The sequence below is a fragment of the Myotis lucifugus genome, unplaced genomic scaffold, assembly GCF_000147115.1.
Source record: "Myotis lucifugus unplaced genomic scaffold, Myoluc2.0 scaffold_3, whole genome shotgun sequence".
In the NCBI taxonomy this organism is placed as follows: domain Eukaryota; kingdom Metazoa; phylum Chordata; class Mammalia; order Chiroptera; family Vespertilionidae; genus Myotis; species Myotis lucifugus.
Window position 1 is genome coordinate 9,998,035 of NW_005871051.1, and position 11,637 is coordinate 10,009,671.

Sequence of the window (11,637 nt, forward strand, 5' to 3'; positions counted from 1 at the left end):
ACAAGCAGCTACAACCTGAAATTTCAATAGAAACATCTGTAAGTATTTGTATTTATTTGTAATTATAAGTAACCAACATATAAAAACATTATACTTCTGAAAATAAGTAAAAAAGAGAGTATTTTTGAAGACTGAATTTTTTAACTTTCATATTCACAATATGATAATCGGACACTTTACATTTCTTTTAGAAACAAATAAGACATCCTACATCTTAATTTTATTCTACCAATGCGATTTTCTATAAGGGTCTGAAACAGAACATCACAAAGCTGCTTTTTGATTAGCGGGCACTACTGAATTAAAACTGCATAGGCCAAAATGAAATTAAACTCAAAGTGAAGCTCTTCGCTGCTACCCTTTTCTCTACTGAAAACGGCACAACATAAGCACTTCTGATGTACTGCTTAGCAACTCCACATCCCAGTTGTGTGTCATATAGCCATTTGGAAATACTGACAGCTGTAAAAAGACACCTTTAATTTCTAAATTTTTTAGAATTTTATAGCCCTTGTGTTTACAAAGCACTTTCATCAATGTGCTTCCACTTTTGAAGAGAATCAATCATCCACAAAATTAATTCATAGAAAGAAGTAAACAGGGCTAGATTCTCCACTATAATAGTGATTCTAAATACAGTTTGCTGTGAGATTTAAAGTTTTCTATCTTCCACAGCATGGAGTGGAATTTTAGGTATCAAGTACCTTAGGAGCTTTCTCAATTTCAACAAGGCACATCCTGCAGTTTCCAGCAATTGACAGCCTTTCATGGTAACAGAATCGAGGGATCTGCATGCCAACCTTCTCACAAGCCTAGAAGACAACAAATAAAAAAGTTTTGCATTAGAATAACCTGACCTCGTTCTAGTTGAGCCTAAAACACGGGAGGGAGGGTGAGGCCATCCTCCTACCTATCTTATTAGTCCTATTTATAAATATCTGTATTTTCATTCATTCTTTCTTCATCCCTGAAGAGATTTCCTTTCTTTGCTCTTGATTCCAACCTCAGTCTGCTCTGAAGCTGCCTCTTTAAGGATCCACAGCCATGTCTACACTTTACATGGAAGAAACTAAATGAAGCAGCTTCAGATTGAAGGCTTGATTCCCCATTTCCACTCTCAACCACTGTTCACGACTCCCATTCAAACTCTATCCCAGTGGTTTCATACATGGACATCTTCTTTGCCTCCTCCTTTAGATTAGAGACTCCACTTCACACAGCCTCGCTGGCTATGATCTGGTTCTAGCTTTGACTCCAAATACCCAACTCAGGACTGACACCCCCACTGTGACTGAAGCTCTTCCCAGTTCCTGTTTGCCTAGTAAGAGGGATTAGTTCTATCTACCAATTAGCACTCCTCCTTCTCTGAGCCTACAATAAGTATATTCAAATTTCCTCTAGAGTTAGCCTTCATTCTAAAGCAGTGGTTCTTAACCTTCCTAATGCCGTGACCCTTTAATACAGTTCCTCATGTTGTGGTGACGCCCAATTTCACTGTTACAAATTGAACATAATTAAAGCATAGTGATTAATCACAAAAATATGTAATTATATGTTTTCCGATGGTCTTAGGCGACCCCTGTGAAAGGGCCGTTTGAACCCTAAAGGGGTCGCAACCCACAGGTTGAGAACCTCTGCTCTAAAGCAATGTCCAATGTTTTAACTACTTAGCAAATGTAGTCTTCCTACTTGCTAGATGCAGTAAATGATATTATCGCAGCCTTTGTAATATCTCACATTCTTCATCTGCAGCCCAGAGTTCTCTCTTCTCCAAGCTTTAGACTTAAAAAGGCATTTATGCAAGTGTATGCTCCAAAGAGTTAAAATTCAACCTATTTCTGTCCCCTACTAATTCACCCCAAATAAGCCAACAAAGAATCCACAAAAATTCCTCTGCTCTTCATCTTCCTAAAGGCCTATCTACCCCTCTCTCTCCTTTAACTCTAACATCTTGTTTTCATTCCCATTGCTACCATCTATTTTAGGCCTTTTCATTTCCTCCTCCACTAATGCAAGATACTCTTTCCTTATCTCTCAGTCCAGTCTTGTTTTTCTCCCAAGCCATCATCCTACTGTCACTGACATATTGCTCAATAGCCACAAAAACTCCTGATGGGTGAAACTACAAGCTCTTTAACATGGCTTATATCTTCTTTCATGACTGGACCTTCCCTACAGAATAACTTGATTTCCTGTTATCTCATCTTCTACATATACCTTATGTTCCATCAATGCAAACCTTGTCTATATCCTTTCAAATCTCCTCAGGAATCACCCGAGATGCTCCTCACATCTCTTTCTACCACCTCCTATACCTGCCAAAATACTCTGCACTGTACCTTGAACATATTTTTGTTTTGTATTTATTGTTTACATGTCTATACCTGGCAGACAGTCCAGAAATGGTGGCTAAAATGAATACACAGCACTTGGCTCTGTGATAACTTGCAGATGCAACAATGCACCACTTCTGCATGAACAATTTTCTTAGTTCTGGAGAAATTTGGAGAAACTAAATATTCAAGAATGTACTGGCCTTCACTTACCTGTTTTGAAGGTTATATTCCTAGCAATATACTGAAAATAGAAAGGTTACATGAAAGTCAAAACATCAAGCAGGCTCACAACAAACAGAGGTTACTTTCCCCCCAAACTTACCTATATTAACTAATAATTTTAAGTAACTTCAAATTTCTTAATGAGCATTTCTTTGGAAGGCAGAAGTGAAACAAAAGAATTGCCATCGTTCACTAAGAAAGTGAGAATCAGCCCTGGCTGGGAAGCTCAGTTAGTAAGTGTCGATCTGATATGCCAAGGTTTCAGGTTCGATCCCCAGTCAGGGCACGTAAAAGAAATGAATGCATAAGTAAGTGGAACAACCAATCTATGTTTACCTCTTTAATCAATAACATAAATTTTAAATAAAAGAAAGTCAGAAACATAAATGACAGCTCACTTTGGAAGATTTCAAAGATTTCAAATCAAACTTATTTTCATGTACCTATAGTGCTTTTATGAGTATTTATCAAGGAATCTTAAAAATTTTAGAGATAAATAAACAGTATAAAGAAATAAACTGGTATTTTTCTAAAAAGCAGAACATACACAAAAGTAGAGAATTAGGACATATGCCTACTTGGAGGACGGTAGTTCCCGGTTCCACCATGACAGACTGGCCGTCAACAAATACTTCAATTAAGTTGCTTGCTGCTGTGGCTGTCGTTCGAACTGACCATCAAAAATATTGAAGTGAAAAATAGATTAATATAGTTGAATTCATTATAGCAGAGGATAATGGATTAACTAACTCTAACATACAAGCCTAAAATTTCTATAGATTCAGACTTTTAAATTAATGAATTACCCAAAAAGCTTTTTAATCTTGAATACCAAACAGAATATAGTTGTCTACTTTTAATAGCAATTTAAGTTAAAACTTTTAATACCACTAAAAATATGTTCATGGGAAGACCACTTTTCAAAAGCAGAATGACTGTTTCTTTTCATTTGCGGCACTGATGGGCAGTTCCAGTTACTTTATATTCCATGAAGATTTCTATAAACTGTTTAAGGTAAAGTTATAATTCCCAAATTATCCTACTTGACTTGGGCCATTTGTTTCTATTTTTATTTCAAACAAATTAAGAGTTTAGGGTCTTTCAATAAACATTCCACAGATCTATGAATTTATAAAAATAGAAAGTTGAGTACAAACAAATGCAAATTAAAAAAAAACAACTCACCATATTCTTTAGGAGACTTAGAAAGGCCTATTAAGGCCCTTCTCACAGGTATCCTTAACATATTGCTAAGAATGAAACAAAGAAGAGTTATATTATTGTAGGAAGAACCCTAATTATAAACTTTTTGGTAATATTTTATGGTTTTAAAACATTCCACATACATTATTTCTTTGAACATTGACAAATCCTGATATTTTCCCTCAAATTCTATAGATGAGAATATTCAGTCTCAAAGAGATTACTGACTTATACCATGTCAAGGAGCTAAGAAGCAGCAGCTGGTATGTAAATTTGGGCCTTCTAATTCTATGTAAAGGGCAAATTTGTTGTTTTTAACTATTAACAAATTATCACACTTAAAATACTATTATACAGTAAAACAAATTTCAAGAATAACAGCTTATCATTAATATCTATGTAAAGTAAAGCCTACCTTTCTACCTTCATTTCCTAACAATATGCCTTTTAATATTCTTAGCAATTACATACTAAATGCTCCTGAGATATTCTGAGCTAGCTCACAAGTGTCTGGAGTGCCATTTTCTGTGCTGAGTAGTACATTGAACTTACAGATTTGCAATTATCTGTTCTACTCCCACTGCATTATGAACTTATCTTCAATGCCTAGCCCCAAGGCTGACACAGTAGGATCTAAAACACTGGTTCTCAACCAGGAAGAATTTTGCTTCCCAGAGAACATTTGGCAATGCCTGGACACACTGTTGTCACAACTGGGGAAGGCTACAGGCATCGAGGGGCAAGGCCAGGGCACGCTAAACATCCTGCAATGCACAGGGCAGTCCCCTAAGAGTTATCCGAAGTGTCGAGTGCTGCAAGTTGAAAAACCCTGCTCTGAAAGGTTTGCCGAATTACTGAAATACACAGAAGTGGATTACGTAAACAACAATTAAAGACATATACATGAGCAAACAAAAGTTAGCTGAACTTTTAGAGGTTTTGGTCCATTCACTTGATCAGATGGGCTAAGCATCCAAATTATAATTTTTCACTTTGGAATTTTTAAAAATGCAAGTTATGTGATCAGAATATATCAACATAAAGAATTTCAAAGGTAAAGAGAGTGGAAAATAATGTACAGAGCATCCCGAAAAATGTATACACACTTTGAATATAATTTTAAAGGCAGTTTACTAAGACACATTTCATTTTCATTTAACAGCTACTTGCTGTTCAAGCGTGTATACGTATTTTGGGGCACCCTGTGTACCTAGTATACCTAAGTTTTAAGCATCAAGTTTCACACACCTGTTACAGATGATATATCATAGGGAATTTCAGTGAGTCAGATTTCAATAATTCATAAAATTCATTAGTTCTGAACCTGTGATACTGGATTTGCAGATATCAGGTCTGTCGCCTACTTGCGAGTGGCTTTTGGTGCATGAGTTTCTGCTGATCTAAAGAGCAGAAAACAGTACTTCCGAGGCTGTGCTAGCGGAAGTGCATTTAGGCAGGACTGGCCACCTACGAGCGGTTTTTAAAAGTGCTCTTTCGTGCTCTTGCTCACACTCTCGGCGCACACTGCACACACATCTTCATTCCACATAGTAAACTGCAGGTTAGCAACTAACTGTAGGCTCCTCCACAAGAAATAATGCCCTTTGGTCACTTCCTTCTTCTGAAGACTTAACACCAGGTCCCTGGGGTTAAAAAACCATCAAATAGGGCTAATCACCCATTTCCAGAATGAATAGCATCTGTCCCATTAAAACCTACGGATGTCGAGGTAAACCTGAATTGGCTGAATTCAGAGTAATGACAGATTCAAAAATCACACAGCAACGACGCACACACACATTGGGGGCAGGGGGGGGAGACCATTAAACAACAAAAAAACTCTTGATGTTGAGTCATCAGAAACAGTTCACTACACTGTCTACACTGTAGTTCTCATAGTGGTTCTCAACCTTCCTAATGCCGCGACCCTTGAATACAGTTCCTCATGTTGTGGTGACCCCCAACCATAAAATTATTTTCCTTGCTACTTCATAACTGTAATGTTGCTACCCTTATGAATCGTCATGTAAATATCTGATACGCAGGATGTGTTTTTCGTTTCGGAGCAGGGCTGTGTCCGACCCAGCACCTTGCAGTCAGGCCCGGGAGCCCAAGACCTTTCCAACAGGGCGGCTTTGCTGCTCGCAGCGCGACCTTGGGCTCTAACTTTTCATGTCTTCTCCTCCAGTTTCCCCACCGGCGAAAGGACCAAAAAGCGCTACCCAACGCGCACAATGGACAAAACCAAAAACAAACCAACAGTCAGAGGCGTGGACGGTTGCTAAGGCAATACCGTACGCACTGGACCAGCTAAGTATTGACTGGGGAGAAAATGCTCCGTCCGTAGGCTGAAGTCACTGGACACAAGTCCCCGTCCAGGGAACAAAACGGCCTCTCCTCCAGACAGGGGCACGTCCTGCATTTCCCCTGCGGAGCGAAGGTCACTCTAAGCCTGCGTTCGGGCCAGTGCTCCCCACGGCCTGCTTCTTTCCTGCTCCAGCAGACCAGAGACCAGGGCCGGCACACCTCACCGGCCGGCCCTCGGGGGCTCCCGGGGAGGCGGGGTGGGACGCAGCGCCCAGTCAAGGACAAGGGGGAAATGAGTCTCTTGGGCCAAAGCAAAGTTTTGTCAAGAAATAACCTCCTGAGGCCATGGCACCTCAACCTTCGCACCCAAACACGTCCTCACCTTCTGTCTGGAGCCGCCGAGGGCACTCGGCAGAACTGTCTGCACCGCACCGACCCCCTTAGACGCCCGGAGGCTTATTCAATATGGCGGCCTCGGCGACCTCCGTCAGCCGGGCCTGGAGAACGGGAAGCCAGGAGGGACTAGAAACCTCAGCTGCGCCAATTCCCGCCCCGCTCAGGTTCAGTTCGGCAATTTCCGTCGATTTGACAGAAAGCAGGGCGAAGGGCGTGGCCTGCCAGGAGGAGGTGGGGATTGGAGGCCTGGACCTGCAGTTCCGCCGGAAGTGCCCGGGAGGCTGAGGCCGACCCTCTTCGGTCATCTCCGGTGGTTCAAGGGGCGGTTCCTGTGATCTTCAGGGAGGGGGGGCCGCCGAGGGACTCATTAAAGAAATGCCCTTTCTATTAGTTTATATCCCAACACAAAGAAAGACCCCCGGTAAATTTGTGGGCCGTTTAAGCCAGAGCCCGGTTTTTATGTTGAGGAACGAGAAGGTTAACGTACTTTGACCTTTAACCTTGGCGGCGGAGGGAAACGCCTCCGTCTCTATATAAGGAGTTTTCCGGCTTTTGGCGGCCCTTTTTCCCCTCTTGGCGCTCGCTGGCTGTAGCCCGCGTCCCGCTTCCCTCTGCTGCCGCCCAGCTCCCGGGTCAGCTACGCCATGGGCTTTGGAGACCTCAGAAGCCCGTCCGGCCTCCAGGTGCTCAACAACTACCTGGCGGACAAGAGCTACATCGAGGGGTGAGCGGAGCGCGGGGCGGGCCGGGTGCGCCCGGGACCACGTGGCGCGGCCTCCCGGCCGCCGGGGACAGGCAGCCAGGCCGCGGCCCTCCTCGGGGAGGGGCTCAGGGGGAAGAGGGTCCAAAAGCTGCTTTTATTTTTTTATTTCCTAGCCCTTGCTGGATCTCACCCAGCTTTTTCCGCGTCCTTGCTCAGTAAATGGAAGCCCGTCGGTCTATCATAAAGACCGCAGCCTCTGAGGTCTAACAAGTGTCAGGCATTCCCCAGGCTCCAGCAGAACAGGTGGTTCCTTCCCTTAAAGAGCCCGTTTGCCTACAACTCGGACGCCGCTCAGGCGGCCCGGTGACGCGGGGAGATGCCCCGATGAGCTGGACGGGCTGGGCCCGGGGAGCTGTGTGTCATGTTCTGTGCCCTCCCAGGTATGTGCCGTCCCAGGCAGACGTGGCCGTGTTCGAAGCCGTGTCCGGCCCGCCGCCCGCCGACCTGTGCCATGCGCTGCGCTGGTACAACCACATCAAGTCCTACGAGAAGGAGAAGGCCAGGTAAATCCGCCGGTGTGTGTACCTGGAGCTTTAAGGTGTTCACGGGGCGGGACCGGACCCAGGCGCCTGGCCTTATGCTGGGGTGTTGTAAGCTCACTTCCTCTGCGACTTTAGGAAGAGGTTGCAGCCGTCGGTGTTCCCAGGTAGCCCGTGGACGGCAGCAGCTCACCTTACCCCCACGCTGCCCTGCCCAGGTGCCCCTGCCCAGCCCCGGGGGGACCCTCTCTGGGGTGAGAGGGTGGCTCCGGGGGTCGGGCCTGGGCCATTCTTGTGAAATTCTCCCATTCTCCCTTCCTGTCTGAATTCAAGAGGTTACATGTGAACCTCTGCCGGCCAGGGTGGACGTCTGGGGACGTGGGCTCCAGTTCACTCGCGAACTGAGCACACGTAATGGAATCTCAAAACAGAAACACTCGTCCTGAAAGCGTAAACCAGTGGTTCTCAACCTGTGGGTCGCGGCCCCCTCGGGGGTCCAATGACCCTTTCACAGGGGTCGCCTGAGACCGTCGGAAAACACATGTATAATTATATATTGTTTTTATGATTAATCACTATGCTTTAATTATGTTCAATATGTAACAATGAAAATACATCCTGCATATCAGATATTTACATGACGATTCATAAGGGTAGCAAAATTACAGTTATGAAGTAGCAACGAAAATAATTTTATGGTTGGGGGTCACCACAACATGAGGAACTGTATTCAAGGGTGGCGGCATCAGGAAGGTTGAGAACCACTGGGTAAACGCTAGTGAGTACGGGATGTGCGGCCTCACACGCTACCAGTGTTTGTTGGGCGAGGAGTTACAGCTCAGGGAAGCACTTACCTGGGAGCGTTCAGTGGGTCCTGCTGGTAAATAATGATGAAAACAAGGCCTCCTGCGTTTTCTGAAAAAAGTTGTATCCCCCATATAGTTACATTTAATTATTATTTTTTTTTTTTTTAAGCCTGCCCGGAGTGAAGAAAGCTTTGGGCAAGTATGGCCCTGCCAACGTGGAAGACACCACGGGAAGCGGAGCTGGCGACAGCAAAGACGACGACGACGACATTGACCTCTTTGGGTCTGACGACGAGGAGGTATGGCACCAGTAAGTGTGAGTGTGTCCTCGTGCTGAAGCGCAGGCTCTGTAGCCTCGTTGCCTGGGTTTGAATCCTGGCTTCACTGTATCGCTGGCTTTTACAAAATTCTCGGCTGGTTACGTGATGAATGAAATCAAATCACCATCTTTCGGCTGAACTTAAGCTCATGATGGATTTGCTTTTTTTTCTGATAAAGCTGGTATTTGTTGTGATGACCTCCCTATCTCTAACCTGAGGAACAACCAACTTTGTGAAATATATTACATTTTTTCTTTACAGGAAAGCGAAGAAGCAAAGAGGCTAAGAGAAGAACGCCTTGCACAGTATGAATCAAAGAAAGCCAAAAGTAGGTCATTTTATAACTGTCTTCATTTCATAATAGTGTGAATAAACTTCTTCAAAGATTAATCCCCAAAGTAATTTCCTCGTTTACTGACTAGGTCAGTATTTCAGAACTTTCTGTAGAACTTCCACAGCTACTGGTCTGCAGCTGTTCTCATGGTGGCAGTTGTGGCATTCCTCTGTGGGAAAGAAATTGTTACACGATTAAACACCTCTTTCTTAGCAAAACAGAAAGGGGGCATATGTGTGACAAACATGAGATGTATCCCATAGTTTTGTGTGGCTAAGATGATTTTGAAACTCAAGACTTATTGTGGTCCAGCCGGCGTGGCTCCGTGGTTGAGCATTTACCTCTGAACCAGGAGGTCATGATTTGATTCCCAGTCAGGGCATATGCCCGGGTTGCAGGCTCGATCCCCAGTGTGGGATGTCTCTCATTATGGATGTTTCTACCTCTCTCTCCCTCTCCCTTCCTCTGAAATAAATAAAAATATATTTAAAAAAGAGGTTTGTGTCTGGACTAGGGTAAAAAAGACATAATTAATGCTGTTTCTTATTTTTTTTAGAACCTGCACTTGTTGCCAAGTCTTCCATCTTATTAGATGTGAAACCTTGGGATGATGAGACAGACATGGCAAAACTAGAGGAATGTGTCAGGAGCATTCAAGCAGACGGCTTGGTCTGGGGCTCTTGTGAGTTCAACCTTTCTTAATTGAAATTGGCATCAGAAATTTACATAATTTCAATCTTTGCCGATGAACAGAACTTCTCTAAGATTTTTCTTAATGTTCTTTTCAGCTAAACTGGTTCCAGTGGGGTATGGAATTAAAAAGCTTCAAATTCAGTGTGTAGTGGAAGACGATAAAGTTGGAACAGACATGCTGGAGGAGCAGATCACTGCTTTTGAGGACTATGTGCAGTCCATGGACGTGGCTGCTTTCAACAAGATCTAAAATCCATCCTGAATCCGTGCCCTTAAATAAAAGCTTGAAAGAGAACCCTTGGTCTTGACTCTAATAGGAGGGTGGTACGGTTGTCCCTTACGAGTCTGGGGTGCTGAGCCCCCATGCCGCCAGAAGTTTGTGTTTAACTTTGTTCTTTTTTTTTTTCTTAAATTTTTTTCATTTTTATATGTATATATATGTTTTTGTTGATTTTAGAGAGAGAAACATCATGAAAGAGAAACATTGATCAGCTGCCCCACACTCTGATCGGATGGATCCCACTATCCAGGTATGTGCCCTGACCTGGAATCGAACAATGCTCAACTCACTAAGCCACACCGGCCAGGGCTAATGTTCTTAATACTTAAGTTCCTAGTATCCCTAGGGGATTGGTCCCAGGGCTCCCTTGAATACTTAAGTTCCTTATAAAATGGTGTGAGACAAGGCATGCTTTTGGCCTCCTGTATCCACAGATGCAAAACCCAGAGGTACAGAAGACTTTTTTAGATTCTGCACATAAGTGGACCCACACAGTTCAAGCTCATGTTTATGGGTCACTATATTCATTCCATTTTGAGAAATTCAGTGACTGTAATTCATAATATAAATTTGGGTCAGCATTAGTCCAAAAAAAAAGAGAAACTACCTGTTACATACACTATATAGGTAAGTGTTGCATAGATTTTTATAAACTGATTTAAATGGACTTAATCTCAGTATAATTTCTGTACTCATTAGTGATGGCTTAAGTTTTCATATTTGCTTTATTTTTAAGAGAAATCGGGAACTAAAAATTTCAGTTGTGGAAATTTTGGGTTAAGAAATTAGCCCCAGCCGGGTCGGCGTGGCTCAGTGGTTCAGCTATGAAAAATGAACCAGGAGGTCCTGGTTTGATGACGGTCAGGGCACATGCCCACGTTGCAGGCTCAATCCCCAGATGGGCGTGCAGGAGGCAGCCAATGAATGATTTTCTCTCATCATTGATCTCTCCTCCCTTCCTCTCTGAATTAAATATTTTTTTAAAAGAAGAAAAATTAGCCCCAGCCCTAGCCAATTTGGCTCAGTGGTGAGAATGTCGGCCCTTGTCCAGAGTCTGATTCTGGTCAAGGCACGAACCTCAGTTGCAGGCTAGATCCCCTTACCTCCAGGGTGAGTTCATCGAATCGATGTTTCTCTCGGTCTCTCCCTAGGCTATGGTTTGTTCAAAAGTCTGGCTTGGGGGTTGCGGTGGGTAGTAACTAAGGACGTTTATTTTTTGGAAATCTGATTGAACCTATTGGGCTAGGACTTCATACTCAGGTTAGTGCTGCAGGGAATGTACCGAGATGAAGGCATTATGTTAGGTGATTGTCCAATTCTGGTAACAGTTCCATCTTAGTTAATTTGGGATGTATGTAACATTTGATTTTTTTTTTCTTTTTACAGTTTTTAAAAGTAGAGCTTGGAAATTGCTGACCTCTAAAGTCCCTGTAGACCAGTGGTTCTCAACCTTGGCTGCACATTAGAATCACCGGGGAATTTTAAATCCTTGATTTCT

At 43.3% G+C, this 11,637-nt stretch overlaps 2 protein-coding genes and 2 non-coding genes across 5 annotated transcripts in view; 3 read left to right on the forward strand and 1 right to left on the reverse strand.

Moving 5' to 3' along the window:
- Positions 1–6,798, reverse strand: part of NDUFS1 (NADH:ubiquinone oxidoreductase core subunit S1) — a 25,954-nt gene extending 19,156 nt beyond the window's left edge. The window contains exons 1-5 of the mRNA XM_014464451.2: positions 6,451–6,798; positions 3,744–3,808; positions 3,137–3,228; positions 705–812; positions 3–15 (exon numbers count right to left, since the gene is read on the reverse strand). Coding sequence (XP_014319937.1) covers positions 3–15; positions 705–812; positions 3,137–3,228; positions 3,744–3,804 — 274 coding nt within the window. The 5' untranslated portion in view covers positions 3,805–3,808; positions 6,451–6,798. The remainder of the gene's footprint in view (positions 1–2; positions 16–704; positions 813–3,136; positions 3,229–3,743; positions 3,809–6,450) is intronic.
- A 207-nt stretch (positions 6,799–7,005) lies between these two features.
- EEF1B2 (eukaryotic translation elongation factor 1 beta 2) lies at positions 7,006–10,154 on the forward strand. Of its 2 annotated transcripts, XM_006082434.3 has the most exons (6): positions 7,006–7,188; positions 7,608–7,730; positions 8,682–8,811; positions 9,094–9,160; positions 9,723–9,848; positions 9,955–10,154. In XM_006082434.3, the coding sequence occupies exons 1-6, from the start codon at positions 7,109–7,111 to the stop codon at positions 10,107–10,109; spliced, it is 681 nt and encodes a 226-aa protein (XP_006082496.1). In that variant the 5' UTR covers positions 7,006–7,108; the 3' UTR covers positions 10,110–10,154. The 2 variants fall into 2 exon arrangements, with proteins under 2 accessions (XP_006082496.1, XP_023616325.1); XM_023760557.1 differs by lacking the exon at positions 7,608–7,730 and having other exon boundaries at positions 7,011–7,188.
- On the forward strand, positions 8,927–9,013 carry LOC111828138. The gene has a single exon (XR_002831929.1). It is a non-coding gene; the product is annotated as a small nucleolar RNA SNORD51 (small nucleolar RNA).
- LOC111828148 lies at positions 9,283–9,415 on the forward strand. The gene has a single exon (XR_002831939.1). It is a non-coding gene; the product is annotated as a small nucleolar RNA SNORA41 (small nucleolar RNA).
- Positions 10,155–11,637: the final 1,483 nt, after the last annotated feature.

Coding starts and splice junctions, on each gene's coding strand:
- EEF1B2 (XM_006082434.3), top strand. CDS start 7,109: ATGGGCTTTGGAGACCTCAGAAGCCCGTCCGGCCTCCAGGTGCTCAAC. Junction 7,731..8,681: donor TACGAGAAGGAGAAGGCCAG/GTAAATCCGCCG, acceptor TTTTTTTTTAAG/CCTGCCCGGAGTGAAGAAAG. Junction 9,161..9,722: donor TGAATCAAAGAAAGCCAAAA/GTAGGTCATTTT, acceptor TATTTTTTTTAG/AACCTGCACTTGTTGCCAAG.